Source organism: Amphiura filiformis, chromosome 5, assembly GCF_039555335.1.
Source record: "Amphiura filiformis chromosome 5, Afil_fr2py, whole genome shotgun sequence".
In the NCBI taxonomy this organism is placed as follows: Eukaryota; Metazoa; Echinodermata; class Ophiuroidea; order Amphilepidida; family Amphiuridae; genus Amphiura; species Amphiura filiformis.
In genome coordinates, this window is record NC_092632.1 from 8,138,356 (window position 1) to 8,158,719 (window position 20,364).

At 36.5% G+C, this 20,364-nt stretch overlaps 2 protein-coding genes across 2 annotated transcripts; one reads left to right on the top strand and one right to left on the bottom strand.

Annotated features, from left to right (window-relative positions):
• Positions 1-8,940: 8,940 nt before the first annotated feature.
• Positions 8,941-10,089, bottom strand: LOC140151768 (uncharacterized). The gene has a single exon (XM_072174105.1). It carries the CDS (start codon positions 10,087-10,089, stop codon positions 8,941-8,943), a length of 1,149 nt encoding a protein of 382 aa, XP_072030206.1.
• Positions 10,090-11,480: 1,391 nt separating this feature from the next.
• Positions 11,481-19,451, top strand: LOC140151769 (BTB/POZ domain-containing protein KCTD1-like). Its single transcript, XM_072174106.1, is given in 4 exon segments — positions 11,481-11,569; positions 17,434-17,842; positions 17,845-17,867; positions 17,922-19,451. Coding segments are annotated over 3 exon segments (852 nt in total). The 5' UTR covers positions 11,481-11,569; positions 17,434-17,619; the 3' UTR covers positions 18,528-19,451.
• Positions 19,452-20,364: the final 913 nt, after the last annotated feature.

The following is a 20,364-nucleotide window of genomic DNA, read 5'->3' on the forward strand; positions in this document are numbered from 1 at the left end:
CAAAGAAAGCACATGGTGTTCTCATGTAAATTTTGTAATGGATATGTTCACAAGAAATGTATGAATCTAAGTCGTAAAGCCATATCTGTTTTAAAAACAAACGAATATGTGTGTACTAAATGTTCAAATGTCAATGTCAAAATAAGACTACTGTATATAATGATGATTCAGATGGCGAAGTCATGAGTGACCCTGAAGAAATTACAGATTTAATCTCGAATATCCAAATAGAAAAGTATGATAAAATGATGTTCAATCCTATTAGATTTCAAAATAACAACAAAGATGATGAAACAATAGAAACCATAAATGTACCAACATGTAATTATCTGACTCCGGATGAGTTTAGACAAAAACCATATGTTAATGATGACTTCTCTATTTTAAATGTTAATGTTAGAAGTATCGGGAAAAATTTTGAAAAACTAAAGCAATGCTTAAAGATATTAAATCATGATTTCAGCATTATTGGTCTATCTGAAACCCACTTAAAGGATTCGCCACCTGAATGCTTCAACTTGGATGGATATGATATAGAATACACAAATAGAACAGGAAGAAATAAGGGAGGTGTATGTTTGTATATCGCCAGTTCAATCAAATATAAGTTAAGGACTGATCTTTGTATTTCAAATCCAAACTTTGAATCCTGTTTTATAGAAATAGAAAACAAAGATACACGAAATATGTTAGTTGGCGTTTTTTACCGTGCCCATACAGCCATAGAGCATTTTATTAATGACATTAGTCCAATACTTGACAAAATAACGAACGAAAAAAAGGAATGCTATCTAATGGGAGATTTTAACATAGACTTGTTAAAGGATGATTGCCACAAACAAACTCATGAATATCTAAATCTTGTTTATTCATATTCATTTTTACCAACCATTTACAAACCAACCAGAATAACCGAACACAGTGCTACAATTATTGATAATATTCTTACAAATAACTATAACGATATTGACTCGGAAATAATTGTTACAGATATTAGTGATCATTTACCAACTATATTGATCAAAAAACAGGTAGCAAAGAAAACGCCAACTGAAAAGAGAAACTATTTCTATAAGAGGAATCACAATGAAAGTAATATTAACAACTTAAGACAAAAACTTTCGAATGTAGATTGGAAGGCAGAATTGGATAACGAAGATGTTAACGATAGTTACAATAAATTTATACACACCTTTAGTAAATTATATGATGAATGTATACCTTTAAAGAAACATAAGTGTAATAACAAAAAAGAACCGAAATCTCCGTGGATAAGTAAAGGTCTTCTCACAAGTATTAATGTTAAAAATAAGTTATATAAAAGATATATTCAAAAACCATGTGATGACAGGCTTGCAGCATTCAAAAAATATAGAAATAAGTTGAATGCTTTAATACGAAAATCAAAAAAAGAATATTATCAAAAGAAATTTGAGTCAGTTAAACACAATTTACAAAAGACATGGAAAACAATTAATTCTATAATTGGTCGTAAGAAAAATAGAAATGTACAAGCTCAATTTAAAAATACTCAAGGTGATATTATACTTGATTCTGAGAAGATTTCAAATGAATTTAATGATTTTTTTGTCAATATAGGACCAAAATTAGCCTCCAATATCAAATGTACTGGGAAAAATTATCATGATTATTTAGAAAAACCATTCAGCAGCAGTATGTATATGAAACCAATCGTAAGTGAAGAAATTATAAAAATCATACATAAGTTCAATCAAAATAAGAGTGCTGGTCATGACAACTTTGGTAACTACATTGTTAAAAGAATTGCTAAAGAAATCTCAGATCCATTAACAATAATTTGTAATCTCTCTCTCAGGGAAGGTGTCGTTCCAGATGAATTAAAAATAGCAAAAGTAATTCCTATCTATAAAAAGGAGAATCCTGAATGTTTTTCTAATTATCGTCCTGTTTCAGTTTTGCCATGTTTTTCTAAAATACTTGAAAGACTTGTATTTAACAGATGTATGAATTATATTGACAAATATAACATATTAAATGATAAACAGTTTGGATTTAGATCAAAACATTCTACATATATGGCAATTTTAGAATTTATTGACAAAGTCAGTAATTCAGTTGAAAAAAAAGAAACAACCTTAGGAATATTCCTGGACTTGTCAAAAGCCTTTGATACTATTGATCATAGCATATTATTATATAAATTGGAATACTATGGATTTAGAGGTAATGTCTTAAAATGGTTTGAAGATTATTTATCAAATCGAAAACAGTATGTATATTATAATTCATGCAAATCTCAATATAAAAATATCCAATGTGGAGTACCCCAAGGATCAATCCTGGGCCCATTATTATTTCTTCTGTATGTAAACGATATCACAAACACCTCATCGATTCTTGAATTTGTATTGTTTGCCGACGATACCACCATCACCTATTCACATACAGACATTTTGTCTAAGTATGATCTAGTTAATAAAGAATTACTTGAAGTCAATAATTGGTTTAAGGCGAATAAGCTGTCAGTAAATGCAAGTAAGACAAATTATATGGTACTTGGAACTAACTATAAAACATCACGTATATCAAATAATGTAAAAAAAGATATCATATTGGACGATACTACCCTAGAACGGGTTGACAAGACCAAATTCCTAGGCGTGACAATTGACGAAAATTTGACATGGAAAACTCACATTGATAATATATCAAAGAATATTTCCAGAGGTATTGGAGTAATAAACCAAATTAAGCACTTTGTACCAGAGAAAGTTTTATTTTCACTATATTGCACATTAATTCTTCCTTATATAAATTATGCTATTTTAGCATGGGGAAATACATGTAAGAAATACTTAGAGAAGATTTTTGTACTGCAAAAAAAGGCACTTAGAATCATTTCAAATAGTCATTATTTATGTCACTCTGCTCCTATTTTTAAAAAGTATGAATTACTTAATGTTTATGACACATATCATATGGAATTAAGCATATTTATGTATAAACATTTTTCAAATCAGCTGCCTGTAGTATTCGACAACTATTTCATGCAGCAGATAAATCGACATAAGTATCACACAAGAAATGCCGATGACTATAATATATGTCATACAAAAACAGAATTTGCTCACAAAACAATAAGAGCTGCCGGTCCTAGGAAATGGAATATTACTGATAAATATATAAAGATGGCAAAATCAGTAAACCAGTTTAAGTTACAAATAAAGAAAAGTCTAATAAAAAAATTACATCTAATATTTAGGCATTATTTAATGACCTCCCCCAACCCCAACTATCAATTTCTTGAATGAACTGTGGAATGTCTATTTATTGAAATGTTATAAATATTTATATTGGTTCTTTCTTTGCATGTTCTTCTCCTCTTTCTTTTTTCTTTTATTTGTTAATGTTGTGTTCTTTTACGTTGTTATTTTGGGTAGTGTAATGGGGTGCTCGCTTCAGGCCTTTGGGCCTTTTGAGTATCTCCTCATTCAAATTTTTGTGTCTTTTATATATATTTTGTATGTTGATTTGAATGAAATAAAATGATGATGTATGTATGTATGTATGTATGTGTCAAGATAAGGCAATTTACAACACGAGACAGGACTCTTTGGCAGAAGTATACCTACGAACGGGCAGGTTTATAGATCCAACAGTTTGCCTCACACACCACGAATACCACGAATGACGTTTTAAATTGTTGCATATTTTTGCAGAACATCTGCAGAACATCGTATTCGATCAAAAGGTTAGGCTATTCAAAAATAAATTGGGAATGATTTGTTAATTCCTTATTTGTTTGTAAATTACGGGAGTGAAGTTCGGGTACATACAACAGTTGGTACATACTGTATCTAGCATGAACAGTGAGTATTGAAATCTTGGATTGTAATTCATTCATGCGTGTAAACAGTTATCACTTTTGAATGACAAACCGAGGGTGTTTACCAATTATATGCCTGTAACGCAATGCTGATGGTAATCAAATACATCCCATTGAATTACGTGTGGTCAACGTGATTTTTGACCCTCTGACGTAAAACTGCTGCCATTTTGTTAATTTAGCTTTTTTGTCTCTAATTTTTTCACCACATATTCTTAGAAAGATGTAACAATAATATTTATTGGAATAGCTGCTCTAAACTCTGAGATTATTAAGCTTTCAAAATGAGTTAAGTTCTTTTTGGACCACCTTGTAGTCAAATCTTCTTACTTTGTTTATTGCTATTTATAGCATTTATCTGAGCAGAGATGATCATGTGATTATTGTTTGCCGGGCCGTAAATTATTTTATTTATTTAGTTAGTTACTTCATTTATCTGTCAGTAATAAAACTCCAATTACCAAGAGAAATTAGTTGGATCATAAACCACAGTGATGAAGAATTTGTTACCCTTTTCGCATTTTGCTCACCTGATTTAGCCTTAATGTTGATATTACATAGAAATAAATACATATGAAAAGGTTTGCTACAAAACGATTTTTCTTATCTACGCATAGTTTCCGCTTCGATACACAGCAAGTCTAGTCTCCACGTAGACTCGATCCTCCAGTCCTCGAATACTCACGCACGGCCGCTCCACTGTGTTCGAATAAGGCAACGTGAAGGATTGTGGGTAAAAAAGGCGCCGCCATTAGAGGCCAGAAGGATTCAGGCTAGTCTCCACGCACTCTGTGTGTCGGCCTTCACGGTTGAGTGCATAGCATCGTAAGTGTGAGATCTAGTGGAAAATAGACATCTGTGATTGGTTTTTGTCAAAATCTTAAGTGTTGCCTTCATCCAATCAGATTTTTTTTTATATCAAACGAAAGCTAATACTTCCCCCCTAAAAACACCTTTTTTCATTGCGTCAACAAATAACGCAATTCAATGTTTATAGCATGGCGAATGTGGTAAATCTGTTGAAAACGACCTATCCAAGCACAATTTTTTAAAAGTCAAAACTTCAAGTGTTCCTTGCAATATTTTTTCTGATTTTAGGTCATTAAATGAAAGAGCACACTTATAATTGTCCGGCTTCATTTCAATGAGCAATGGCCGATTCTCTTTAAATTGCAAATCTTGTGCAAAAAGTTACTATTTTCGCCTGTTTTGTCATAAATCAATTATGACTTTGCTAAATTAAGAGCGCTTGATATGTGTATGATGGCTGTTGGCCGAGTAGGCCTATGCATAATGCCTGGATTAGGGTAAGTAGGACAGTGGGACACATACTATATACTATTCTTCATTGCAGCACTAAATCCGCCAATACGATACCGAATATCCCACTTACCCCATTACAAATATGTAGGCCTATGTTATAGTTTCACCGCTCACTGGAGTTTATTTGAGCTGCGGGAGTTGAGACCAGCACTACCTTATTAAAAGGCCCATTCAGTGATTTGCTCATCCGGACGATCGTAAATATTGTAATGATTTACTCAGGGTGTGGTATATGGATGATGCGTGATTTCCTGATAAATAACTCAGAGAACGTAAAACATGGAGCAAAACGACAATGGAATTAGTACAATCACAAAATAACACGATTTATTAATAAAACACGAATCCTAACCATACAGAGACTGCCGCTTATATTGAAAGTCATGTCTCTAAACAAATGGTCAAGCCGTCTTTGCACAGAAACAAATGTACGTGTTAACTCAACAAGCTCCAAATCATAAGTGAAGGTGCATCGGATGACTGGCCCACGCGCACGCTCATGGCACGCTCCTCTCACATGCCAGTCGACCCAGCAACAGCACCAACCAATCAGGGAACGGCGACGTAAACGTGCGAAGCAAAAGTGCGTCGACATAGTCGCCGCATCTCTCCGTCCCCATTGCAGAAATGCGTCTACCTTCCGCTGCATAATGCATACCACAAATGCAGACGCATCCACAATGACGAGGAAGAGAAGTAATGGGACAATTAATATGCAATTAGCGTCAATTAATTAACAAAAGGAATAATTTGGGTTTCATTTATGAAAGTCCGAAAATACGCAAACAATCAGGAATGTGCGCCTTGTGCAGATACAGCAAGTAAACAAGTCAACAAACTCTCCTGGGTCAATGTCCGTTCGTCAGTCGAAGGCGACGCAAAATTACATCGCCAAAGTCATTACATTTGATGAAAGTTTCATACACAAGAAAAAGGTAAAGCCTGAAAAAGATAGGGAGACACCCGTAGGCTCAGGGCATTTCACTCTCCCCACCTATAAAAAAAAGATTTGTACTCAAATCTTGTACAATAAATCGAATTTAAAATTGATGCATATAATTTTGTGACAGTAAACATGCATTGAAAATTTTGTTCTACAAAAACAAGTATTTACATTTAACATTTCATTTCAATCAAAAATACAGCGGCGGCAAAGCCCCGCAAGTTTGCGTCTACTGATACTAAATTTGTTATTGTCATTCATTCAGTTCAACATGTTCAAAAATCAAAGAAAGTGCATATCAAAACAACATAATGCCGAAAACATTGCAAGGAAAACGGGCCTAAATTTGGGGTGCCTACAAATTTGGAATTTTCAATTAAAAATCTTATCAACTACGCCCTAAACTCAACCTAAAGGCCTAACGTTGAGTTGTGTCATGTCAGCGGTGCCTAAAGATTTGGATAGGTGTAACTCGCTAGCTGTTGTTCACGGGTTATTAAAAAAAAACAGATGACACTTTGGATACAATTTCACGAACATGACAAAATTTTACGTGGACGCATAAATGCGTCTACTCGGGGAATGAAAACAACAACAGCCGGGCCTAGGGAAAATACAACAATAATTAATTCAAAAGGGGAGCGAGTTACACTTACCCTACATACAACTTTATATACTACACGTCATAATAATTAATTTCAATCTCGTAAAATCCAGTCCGAAGAGTTCAAAAACATATAATAATCGGTGATCGTTGTCGTTGAACGTGGCATGGCGATGCTAGCCTAGGGCTTCGACAGATTGCATGCATCGTGCATGCATGCAAATTCACAACTTCAAGTTCATCGGTAGAAATACAAATCATTGTCCAAAGGCGGTGAAAGGTAGTTCAGCTTCAGGAGATTATATAAAAATTCCACGGCACTTCGTCGATATATCCATAGAGAGAAACTTACAAGCTCACGCCAGTAAGCTTGTATTTAAAAGTTCCCATCAGTCATGCAAGTTCAATGGCAATTTTGCGTCTCCATTCATGTCCATGTAAATGAATAGCAAATGTTCAAAATCCAATTGAAGCCACAGAAACCATCATCACAGCAGCGTCAGCATTTACCATAGTCATTCAGGGTCTTGTAGCCTCGGTGTCCGCACTTTTGCGTCGACATTTGCGTCAAATTCTTCATCACAAGTTGTTGTTTTCCACGGCGACATGCAGCTGTTGTCATCAATGTTGCAAACTCGCTCTGTATCGCCAAATTTCGCGGTACAGGAGCTGTTCGCTTCCGGGTTGACATTACTGAAAATGCGTAATTTCGCATGTAGACAGCTTTTGGTGCCTTTTTCTATAAACTTCATAGAAAACTTCAAAACTTCTTGTGCGATTTGTTTTGCATGTTACTTGTAGGTTATTAAAACATCTTGATTTGGCTTCAACTTTTCAATTTCAGATTCACCTCTCCTCGCTTGAATATACAACCAAACTTGCATTATCAATCAATTAGATTTCTTTTAAGTTCTCTCATAAAACTCGACCAGCAAGTTCAGAACTTTTTAATTAAATCTGATGAACATACATTGCATATGGCATCCAGAACATTTGCGCGCTTGCTCTGAATGCCAATTTCAGCAATACCTTAAGGCTTTCAAGTTCATCATAACAATCATATAGGCCACAACCCATTTCACTACAAGTTGGTTGTCATCTTCAATCGTTTTCATTCAATCAAGCAACTTTATCATGCGTTAAAGCCAACATCAATTTTCATATATACATGCATAGACCTATAGGCCTACAGGCCTACAAATTAGGCTATATTCCGACTTGTTTTCACGGAATGATCAAACATCCACGCACATGAAGGGTCTTCTGAGACTTCAATTCAAACCCATGAAATGGGTATAGGCCCTAATGGAGAAATTTTGTCTCCATTCTGGCATGTTCTTACGCATGCTGCTGTCTTTCTTTTATTCTCATGTAAGACCTATTTTTAGGCCTTTTATGTCAAACCCGGTTTCTTGTAATTTTCATGAGATCGACTTTTTTTTTTGGCGATCAATTTATTGTTTGTGCCATTACAATCTTGGTAGGCCTATATCATTGTATATAGGCCTACTTTTGTAACTTGCAGGCTACTGTATAATGACACGATTTTTGCTATATTAATTTATATGCGACAACTTCCTCTTCCTGTTCTGGAAGGGCATGGTCCACGAAGGATCCATTTTTGATTCATTGTCACAATCAGGCAAAAGTGGCATAATGGCATCAATTATAAATTGACGTTCAAGCGGTAGTTCATCATTGTGATATCTACTTTTTGTGGGTTTTCTGGCATTTAACTCGCACTTTTTACTAATGCGTTTCACATCTGCAAGCCATTTCACCCACCAATACCGCTTGCCAATAATTTTTGCTAGGGTTATAGGCCTACCTTCAGAGTGTTCTTGGTGTTTATTTGTATCTTCAAACACCTTCATACGCAAATGCTGTGGAACTACAAGTTTCATTGAAACTTTGTCTCCACAGTCTGAGTCGCAACGTTTGTATAGAACACCGTTGGCAATTTCAATTGGTCCCAAAATGACCAATATGTTTTCAGAGTTAGATTTTCTTGTGAAATGTCTTCCCATTTCGGGCGATCAGAATCTAACTCTTTCCAAGACATAATTTGGTTCAGGACTTGGTCTTCCATCTGTTCCTTCCTCAGGTCTTTATCAGACCATTGATAGAACTTTTTACTGGTATCTTTGTCCTGGTCTTGACAATTTTGACTGTTGCACATGAATTCATCATGTTTCACATGATTTACATAAATGGATTTTCAGTGTCATCCATTTCTTTTGGTTCCTCTGATGCACTTGTCAGTTCATCAAGGCCATTGCAACTGAACTGCCAAAAATCTGTAAGATTTTCAGGATCGTGCATCAAGTTGTCGTGACTGTATTGTAGGCCTACAGTCTTCATTTCTTCCACGTCCGTGTTTTCCTTGACCACGTTATTAGGCATCACCATTTTCACGTTTGACACTCGTTTTGAGTTGTCATCATGATCATGTTCATCGGACGTGTTTGACAAAGTTGGAGATGTCGTCGAGTTTATAGGCCTACTCACTTTGCAGTGTCTTTGGAAGTGACCAACTTCTCCACATTTAAAACAGATCAGATCTTTTCTGTGTCTTTTGTTTTCATAGTTACCATGGTTACGGCGTTGGTTTTCGTAACTTTGGTTTTTATTTTGCACAGACTCGATCTTCTGGAGAATTACCCTGAGAATTTCCAGCAGGGACTGTAAGACTATTTGGTCCTTCGACATGAGCGAGTCAACTTGTTCAGATGACTCCAATTTGTCCGACTGTAGGTCTAGGCCTACTTCAAGATTGCTCACAGATCTGACGTATTGACATGACCTCTGATTTTCGGCCAATTTGAAGGCCTCGCACTCGATAGCAACATCAAGTGCTTCATCCAGGGTCTTAGGCCTGGTTTGAAATATGCTCCATCTCATATCAGGGTCCAATGCGTCTAAGAACTGATCTTTAGCCAGAATGTCTTGCATACTCCTAGGTGCATTTGGGTATGCATATTTGGTTAATCTACGCAAATTTTGTGCCAGCTCTGGAAGTGACTCGCCCTTTTCACGGGTTCTTTTCTTTAATAGCGTCTTATTCAACTCTGCTTTATTTTCAGAGTTGAAACGCCTGTCCAGTGCGTTTATCAACGCTGGATAGTGATACCTGGAATGTTCTTCCAAATCACTCAGAACCGCAAGAGCAGCCCCTCTAAGGCTGGTAGCCAAAAATGCTGCTTTGACATCAGGCCAAGCATTTAATTCACACACAATTTCAAAGTGTGCCAAATAATCCTGTAGCGGTGTTGAGCCGTCATATTCTGATGGCTTCATCAATGGTTTTGTCATTGATGTGCACCTCGTCTCATCAGGACTTACAGGCAACATCGTACATGTTTTGTACGGGTAGGCCTATGGCCTCCTCGTTGTACACAAGGGACTTTGTTGTGTGCTCCCTTCTGAATCAGAGAGGGACGGCAGTTTTGCCGGTTTACTTTCTCTTTCAGACTCAAAGTCAAAATCAAAATAACCTGTCTCTGTAGGTCTAGTAGGCCTACTACCACAAGCGTAGTCGCTCGTATACGAGACACTGTTACGGCTTTTTATTTCTTGCAGCCGGACTTTGGTCTGTTCCAGAAAATCACGCATATTTAATTCATCCTTACCTCTGGTTATACCAGTGGGTTCACTAACGATTTCAGAAGTCATATCGAAATCGCACCGCTGCTCACCAATGTAATGATTTACTCAGGGTGTGGTATATGGATGATGCGTGATTTCCTGATAAATAACTCAGAGAACGGAAAATATGGAGCAAAACGTCAATGGAAGTACAATCACAAAATAACACGATTTATTAATAAAACACGAATCCTAACCATACAGAGACTGCCGCTTATATTGAAAGTCATGTCTCTAAACAAATGGTCAAGCCGTCTTTGCACAGAAACAAATGTACGTGTTAACTCAACAAGCTCCAAATCATAAGTGAAGGTGCATCGGATGACTGGCCCACGCGCACGCTCATGGCACGCTCCTCTCACATGCCAGTCGACCCAGCAACAGCACCAACCAATCAGGGAACGGCGACGTAAAAGGGCGACGCAAAAGTGCGTCGACATAGTCGCCGCATCTCTCCGTCCCCATTGCAGAAATGCGTCTACCTTCCGCTGCATAATGCATACCACAAATGCAGACGCATCCACAATGACGAGGAAGAGAAGTAATGGGACAATTAATATGCAATTAGCGTCAATTAATTAACAAAAGGAATAATTTGGGTTTCATTTATGAAAGTCCGAAAATACGCAAACAATCAGGAATGTGCGCCTTGTGCAGATACAGCAAGTAAACAAGTCAACAAACTCTCCTGGGTCAATGTCCGTTCGTCAGTCGAAGGCGACGCAAAATTACATCGCCAAAGTCATTACATTTGATGAAAGTTTCATACACAAGAAAAAGGTAAAGCCTGAAAAAGATAGGGAGACACCCGTAGGCTCAGGGCAGCAATATCATCAAAATTCAGATTTTGGTACCTTCTTTGTCATTGTCATAGATGTACTAACATAGCCTGTGAGTGGTTTAGCCGAAAGCCATGTATGATAAGACATACACGAATCTGTAATTTAGATACTGACAGTATCTAAATTATATTACTACCCTGGTCGTATTTAAAGCCTGGGAGCCAATTAGGCCTATAGTATTTAGGGCACCAACCTCTGTCTGAACTTCATTTCCGCTAACTTAGCGCCCTCTTTCAATAATTAGCAGCTAGGACTACAAGCTGTAAATAACCCGAATTGAGGCGAAAACGGTGGAAAGTGGTAATTTTTACCAATTTTCTACCCTTAATATCTTCTTTTACAAGGTAATTTGTATGCTAAGGTGTTTATGTATCTCTACTTAATACTTTATTTATAACATGGTTTGCATAAATATATCAACATTTTATTATAATGATTGCAAATAATGATATGGATTTCATGCAATTTGTATAAACGTAACTAAAAATGGGATATAAATTAAAATTTTATATGGGGACATTTAATCATGATTATTGTTTTGTTCTAATTTACACTAGCTTCCAGAGAAGTACGGTAATCTTTTACTCTGATTGATACGAGCGCCATGTTAATGAGCGAGATACACATATGATCATATCTTGGTGTTCCCTGCATGTACTCTCCGCACTGACCATGCTGACCAATGTTTTGACGCGTAATCGGCCAATCAGATTTATCGGATTGTTGTTATGATTGTCAGACAATTGAATCAGCCAATTAAATCCATAATGTACGATCTTATAATATGAAATTGTTTTTTTTTTCAAAGCTGATTTTTTGGCATATTTACACTTACTCGAGAACTCTAGCTTCGAATTTGCACGTACGGTAGTTACGCATTCGATGCTAGAGTACTTTACTATGGTTTTTCGGTCGGACAGTGGTGCAATTTTTTACACCGGAGGTTATTTATTCTGTTAATGTTGAAATTTGGATGAAAGTTATTTCGATGAGTCAACTGTATCTTTTGAGCAAGATTTGTGTATTTTGATGCAAATTTACACATGTCCCAACTAGCTCGAGAAGTCTAGCCAAGAATTTGCTCACCGATAACTTCACATTCTAGGCTAGAGACCATTGCATTCAAAATCTAGTCGGATTCGCTGAAGCATGACACCGTGTAAAGCAATGGAAGTTCAGAAGTAAACACAGCCGATCACGACAGGCGATTGCATCAAAAATGTTGCCAAAATTACACTTCAGCAAAATTTTAGACTGTCCAAAATAGGTAAAATCTTGCTCAAAAGATACAGTTGACTCATCGAAATAACTCTCTTCCAAATTTCAACATTAACAGAATAAATAACCCACAGTGCAAAAAATTGCACCGCTGTCAGACCGAAAAACAATAGCAACGTACTCTAGCATCGAATGCGTAACTATCGTGTGCAAATTCGAAGCTAGAGTTCTTGAGTAAGTCCCAACTTGCACTTAAAGACCCATTCAGTGATCCCATTCCCAGCGCATAAAATAAAATTGTTTATAAATTGCTTAAAAGTGAGGGATAAGTCATTCAAAATGTCATTTGGTATTTTTAAAATGACAAATTTGGCAAAAAACAAAGAAAACAGCAGTACTGACGAAGTTTAAGCCCCGTTGAAATACATGTAGCTCATTTAGATACTGTCAGTATCTAAATTGCAGATTCGGGTAAATCTTATTTTGTCTTTACACAGCTTTCGGCTGAACCACTTGCATGCTATGTTAACACATCTATGACATTGACAAAGGTACCAAAATCTGAATTTTGATGATTTTTACGATCGTCCAGATGAGCAAATCACTGAATGGGCCTTTAAGAATTACTACACCCTGCCCAATTTTGTGCCTATTTTGCATTTTTCTCAAAATTATAGCGCATTGGGGACAAGTAAGATATGTATATTATAAGGGCAAGGACTACAAATACTGCAATGGAAATTTTATTTCAGCACAGACAACAGTTGTGGAGTTACAGTCAAAAATGAGGGAAAACCAATATTTGATCAATAAATCAATAACTACTTGCTTTGACTTGCTTAATTTTCAGTACAGTAGGTGTAGTCCTTGCCCCTATAATATACATATCTTACTTGTCACCAATGAGCTATAATTTTTGAGAAAAATGCAAAAATAGGCACAAAATTGGCCAGGGTGTAGTACCTCCTTAAATGGAATCAGCCAAATTTGTTGTGTTTGTAGGTCAACAGAGCAAAATTCGACATAATGTCATAATTCAAAGATTTGAATTATGACATTATGTCCTCCTATAGACTTGTGTGTTAAACTGCCAAAATAACCAGCAGGGTTTCTTTCTTTTTATCTTGTTATTTCTGCTCAAAATGGACAGAAACCCTTCCTGGCGATTATTACTAGCATTATTTTAGCATTTTGAGTTTATAATAACAAATTTAAAATTTGAAGGAAATCGTACATTAAGGCTTTCAAACCCCACATCCGTGTTTAGGCTCTGCTTGCTCTCAAAATGTAAACAACTGCCGTTTTTCTCTGCCAGAAACCGTAAACGATCTTCATACAAAATGTACACTGTGTTGCTCGAGAAGTCTAGTCTTGCTCAAGAAGTTTCACATTCGAGGCTAGAGACTAGTGCCGTACCATTACGCTGCCTTTCGTATTCGCAGAGGAGGATAATTTCGACCTCCTCGTTTGTTTACAAACAGAGAGGTAGGCAAAGGGCCTGTCAAAACTGTTCTGCTTGTCCAAATACTCAAGTATCAAAAGGATGGTCCACAATAGAGTGATTCACGCAACATGAATAGGGGATTAAAAAACTGTGAAGTAGGACCATGTGCTTCTTTTGTCCAATTTGGCATCAAGATTTAGAATGGAAACAGTTCAGACCCAGAACATGATCATGTCAGAAATTAATATTTTGTTCTGGGTCTGATTATTCGGACTAGCTAGGGACCATTGCATTCAAAATCTTGTCGGATTCGCTGAAGCCTGACACTGTGTAAAGCAATGGAAGTTCAGTTCTAAGTGATTCACGCTGCCTTTCGTATTCGCAGAGGAGGACAATTTCGACCTCCTCGTTTGTTTACAAACAGAGAGGTAGACAAAGGGCCTGTCAAAACTGTTCCGCTTGTCCAAATACTCAAGTATCAAAAGGATGGTCCACAATAGAGTGATTCACGCAACATGAATAGGGGATTAAAAAACTGTGAAGTAGGACCATGTGCTTCTTTTGTCCAATTTGGCATCAAGATTTAGAATGGAAACAGTTCAGACCCAGAACATGATCATGTCAGAAATTAATATTTTGTTCTGGGTCTGATTATTCGGACTAGCTAGGGACCATTGCATTCAAAATCTTGTCGGATTCGCTGAAGCCTGACACTGTGTAAAGCAATGGAAGTTCAGTTCTAAGTGATTCACGCTGCCTTTCGTATTCGCAGAGGAGGACAATTTCGACCTCCTCGTTTGTTTACAAACAGAGAGGTAGACAAAGGGCCTGTCAAAACTGTTCTGCTTGTCCAAATACTCAAGTATCAAAAGGATGGTCCACAATAGAGTGATTCACGCAACATGAATAGGGGATTAAAAAACTGTGAAGTAGGACCATGTGCTTCTTTTGTCCAATTTGGCATCAAGATTTAGAATGGAAACAGTTCAGACCCAGAACATGATCATGTCAGAAATTAATATTTTGTTCTGGGTCTGATTATTCAGACTAGCTAGGGACCATTGCATTCAAAATCTTGTCGGATTCGCTGAAGCCTGACACTGTGTAAAGCAATGGAAGTTCAGTTCTAAGTAAGTTAAACACAGCCGATCACAATGGGCGATCGCATTAAGGTGATCAAAAATGTTGCTAAAATTACACTTCAACTCAATTTTGGACTGTTCAAAAATAGGCTGTCTTTACTGAAAAGACACAGTTGAGTCATACAAATAATTTTTGTCCAAATTTCAACATTACTAGTAACAGAATAAATAAAGCTAAATAACATCCTTTGCAACAAATGTCAACGCTGACGGACCGGAAAACGATAGGAACATACTCTAGCATTGAATTTGAAGCTAGAGTTCTCGAGTAAGTTTAGCCACATTTTGCTCACCAATAAGCTTCACATTTGAGGCTAGTGACCATTGCAAGTTCAGAAATAAACGCAGCCGATCACAATAGCGATTGCATCAAAAATGTTGCTAAATTGCACTTCAACAAAATTTTGGACTGTTCCAAATGGGCAATCTTTACTCAAAAGATACAGTTAGAAATAACTTTCATCAAAATTTCAACATTAACAGATTTAATAACATACGACACGTTGCAAAAATGTCAACGCTGACCGACGGAAAAACGATAGCGTACTCTAACATCGAATGCATAACTATCATGTGCAAATTCGAATCTAGAGTTTGCGAGTAAACACTGTGTTAGTAGGGGGGTGAGACACTGGATATACTAAGTCTGAAGTACCAGTACAACACTAAACTCTGAGACTAAACATACTAACCTGCTAATACTAACTACATGTAGTACGGTAATAATATTAGTGTCCGACTAAACTAGTATATAGCAACTTAGCAAGCAAGCCGGGTTAGGTTATATTTGTGTATAATTTGCGTTGGCGCTATATCTATCAGTAGCAGAACCTCCTCATGCAGAGGCAATTACCTGTAGGTAATTGTAGGTGTCTCTAGCCAAGGGAATGTGGAAAAATGATGAGGCTTGTAATGTTTGGACTAATTACATTTAAGTTACATTACCTTTCCCAACCCCTTGTATTCTGCGTGTAGACCTTACATGCCCCCACAATCCCATTGTTTCTATGATCCACATTCCCTCGTATTTCAGGGTTTGGAGATTACACATGTCACAAAACGTTGGTCACCCCTACTCCTGAATTGCGCCAATGGGTTAATGTAGTCGTAGCGTACAAGCCTTACCACATTTTCACAAGTTGTCCATCTCCAAACAAGTGTCAGAGAACCAAAAACGACAGTAAGATTAACCATCTGACAACCAAATACTTGCAATGTAAATTTATTAACAGCCCTTCACATGGAGCTGCAGGACAGTGTCTTAGCTAGCCACTCGTTTGCCCATCATTTTAGACTGGGAGTTTGCTCCTGGGACAGGCAAAATGAATGCCTTTGACAGATACTACATTATAATTGTAGGTGAGAAAGGCTATTGACCTTTTTAGTGGACCAGATTTGCAAAACAAGGCCATAGCAACACATATTTGAACTCTTTGAGCCCCCATTGGGCTGTAGAACTCCATTGGGGGTTGTAAAAATTGTAGGTCTTTTGGGGGGGGGGGGAGGGGGAAATGTATATCTTTTAAATACGAAAGGTCAAAATTTTCAAATGATGGACAGCTTTTCCTCCCAGCTACTTACACTTTCATATATCACTAGATGTACATTTTGTATAATAGTGTACTTCAACAAGGACTGCTAAATATCAAAAATTGAAAAATATAAATTTTTAATAATTTGCCATAAAATTTGTATTATATCGCAAATTTCGAAATAATCAAAATTATTTGATATCAGAAGGACATTCCTCATACTCAGAATGCAATTTGATATGTCTGATGTGCTCTCATGTCCCACAAAAATACTGTGCAAATGTTGCTATCCGTTCCCTTATGAGCAGCATTACTCATCCAAATTTTTCAGTTGATGGCGATATTTTATGGCCAGGAGGGAATCAGTGAATGTATTTGTGCCTCAATCTTAAATAGGATCGGTGGCATGTTGCTGGTTACTTGTTTGGTTCATGCAAAGAGAATCTTTGGGAGCATGGATGGATGGATTCTTGAATTCTATCCATAACCTTGATTGAGCTATATTATGAAGGCATCGCCGTCAAGGCAATCAGAATTGCAATGTATCTATAGGCTACTCCAGGCTTTGAGTGTTGAAAATACTAAGTGTGCATTCTGTGCAATAAATTATGTTCCTTGAAATGTTAAGGCACGCTGTCAGGTGTGTTATAAACTGAACTTTGGAAGAAGTTTAGAGTCTGACATATTTTATAAAATGAGTGAGCTATAAATACTCGGATGGGCAACTTCAGGTGAGCCATCCGCGAGCATTGCACTTGCTCACTTTCAAACTCAAAGCCTACTACTCTATAAAAAACATCAGATATAATTAACCTCAAGTCATTTGACAACTAATAATCCAAATGGTTTTTCTTTCTGTTACTCATTGACAGATCAGGAATGGCAAGTCACCAAGACCCAAGACTCCCGAAATAATTACAGCTTATATTGGAGATTGACAATTGGTTTACATTATATTCACTTCAGATGATATGGTTTGATGAATACAACAGTACTACTAATAAAGCAGTTGTAAATAAGTGACAAACACTTTGCATCCATAGGCAAGTGAATATTTTATGAGGAGAATGGATGAGATTATCACACTCAACGTTGGTGGCCATCTCCACACAACATCTCTAACCACCTTGACAAAATACCCAGACTCTATGCTTGGTGCTATGTTCAGTGGTCGTATGACTTCAGCAAAAGATCATCAAGGGAATTATGTCATAGACAGAGACGGCACACTCTTCCGCTTCATTTTAAACTTCCTACGCACATCAACACTATCACTGCCTGAAGATTTTCGGAAATTGAGTCACTTGCAAAGAGGCTGAATTTTATCAAATCAATGAAGTGGTTGAAATTATACTGAGAGCAACAGAAGATGGACACTTCATTACCTGCAATAGTCACACTAAATGTTGGTGGCCATCTTTATACTACATCATTAACTACTCTCACAAAGTACCGTGATTCCATGCTTGGTGCAATGTTTAGTGGACGCATGCCCTCAGCTCAAGACCACCGTGGTCACTATCTTATTGATCGGGGCGGGGTCTTATTTCGTTATGTTTTAAATTTCCTCCGAACTTCTGCACTAACATTACCGGATGAATTTAAAGAAATAGATCTTCTTGTTAAAGAGGTGGAATTATATCAATTAAAAGAGCTAGTTGAAATAGTGAGAGATCTACAACGCACGCTTAAAAATAGCATCAAGAAGAAAGACTACATTGAAATCGTAATGGAAGACCCGGGCAACTGGCCTTACTGTACATTTCTTGGTCGAGAAGAAATTTTGGGTCAAGTACAAGAGATATCAAATTACTTAAATTCCCACACAAAGATTGATAGGGTTAAACTATTTGAAGAGTTGCAACAACTTGGATTTGCTCTGGAATTTACGAACATGTCAATGTCAACTTTTGAAGAATCTGGTAGTCAAATTCGAAGCTACACAAGATGGGTATATGTCCGGTGAACTTCATGTAAAGTTGTATTTTGTCTGTTTTCCTATACTATTCATATAACTATAATCAAGCATACATGTATAAGATAACCAAGATAATTATTTTAATTAGTCCCAAGTTTTCTTGTTTATAAGACACCCTGGTACATGGTTATGGAATGAGATGAATATACTAAGTAAATATTTACTTTTTATAATGAATTACGTGCAATTCTATTTCTATACTATAATCAGCTTGTAATATTATTTAGGTTTCATTACTGTGAGCATTAATAAAGTGCCAACTTGCACCCGCATAAATTCACAAAAGCGGACATCAGTCTCACAAAGCGCAGTTTGCGTTCATGTAGATGTTGCGCCCAGATGTGTGTATGCAGTTCTATATCAATCCACAATGTTATGAGTCCTGCCTATATCAAGCTGATCGTAGTATAAGGGCCACTACAGACTCTGAGTATTTGACATAGAATACTGGATGTAACATGTCTTTGTTATTTAATATATTCCCATTCTATTAACTATTTCCAGTAATGTTCTAACAAATGTTTGATGACGGATAATTGATAATATGCTAAGTAGAATGTCTGGTGGAAATATATTATTGATTTTACTTCATCAAATATTCGTTGGTACATGTATTACTGGAAATAGAATGGGAAAAGATTAAATAATGAAGATGTTGCATCGAATATTCTATATCCACTAAAAAGTCTGTAGCAGCCCTAATTTTAATGGACTAACTATTAACTAATACAAAATGGACAGTGGGCACTGACCTCACAACAGCAAAAACAAATAAAGGAAATCTCTCATATCCCATACCGCACATTGAATATTTACTATCTTGCTAACTATAGATAGGCATACAATTTATTTGCCACTTCAGTGTACAAACTTTCCAGACAGTATGTTGTGGATGGTGAAACATATTGTAGATTTATACCCTTTCCTTTTACAATCGGTTTTCCAATTTGAATTTGAGAAATGTACTTCTCTAGATGTTCGATTGAATATGTTGACATATTACCATGACAGCATAGAGCTATAATGTACTCATAACATTTTTAAAAAATCCATTATCATACTTACTAGCTGGGAAATGTCTGTAACTGAAGTCTATCTATCAAGAAATTCAACAAATCAGTGATCATGTACATGTAATGTATGATGTAATCATATGCATTAAATCATAAAATGTGCACAGCATTTGCAAATTGATCAAAATAAAACATGTATTTAGTTAGATATTTATGACATACATATTTCTTGCCATCAGCTACATTAAAATACGTAACATAGGCCTATTATTCAGTATCATATCAACTGCATAGCAGGCTGTATATTATTTTCTGTACCATAAAGTCCCATGAACCAGAACATCCTAAAATTTGTTTTGAACAAACACAGATGTGCTATTGCTATTGGAGTGGACAAATGAAAGCAATCTGGTAAAAATAAAATCTTATGTCATGAAGATGGGGAAAAGTTCACACATACTTTTTTTCAGTTTTTTCTTATCGGACAAGGCTGCAATATTCAGCATGGTATGGCATTAGCAGTAAACATTTAGGATAGCAATTGACACTTTCAGAGTGAGTTATTTACATGTTTTATGCAATAGCCATGATATAGTGTGATCAAATCAGCCGATTTATCATTTGGTATGGTGCAGTATGATAGACAAAATATTTTGTACTGGAAATTTTAAACGGTTTTGTAGCCATTATCAAGAACACACTTGTAAATACAATGTATATGTACACCATCCCTAGGGTCAAACATGGTCATCTGTGAGGACACACCTCAGTTTATGCATTCATTGATACACCTTTATATGCATGGTTACGGT

Excerpts from the sequence above, each read along its gene's own strand:
- LOC140151768 (XM_072174105.1), bottom strand. The coding sequence starts at position 10,089 with ATGTTGCCTGTAAGTCCTGATGAGACGAGGTGCACATCAATGACAAAA.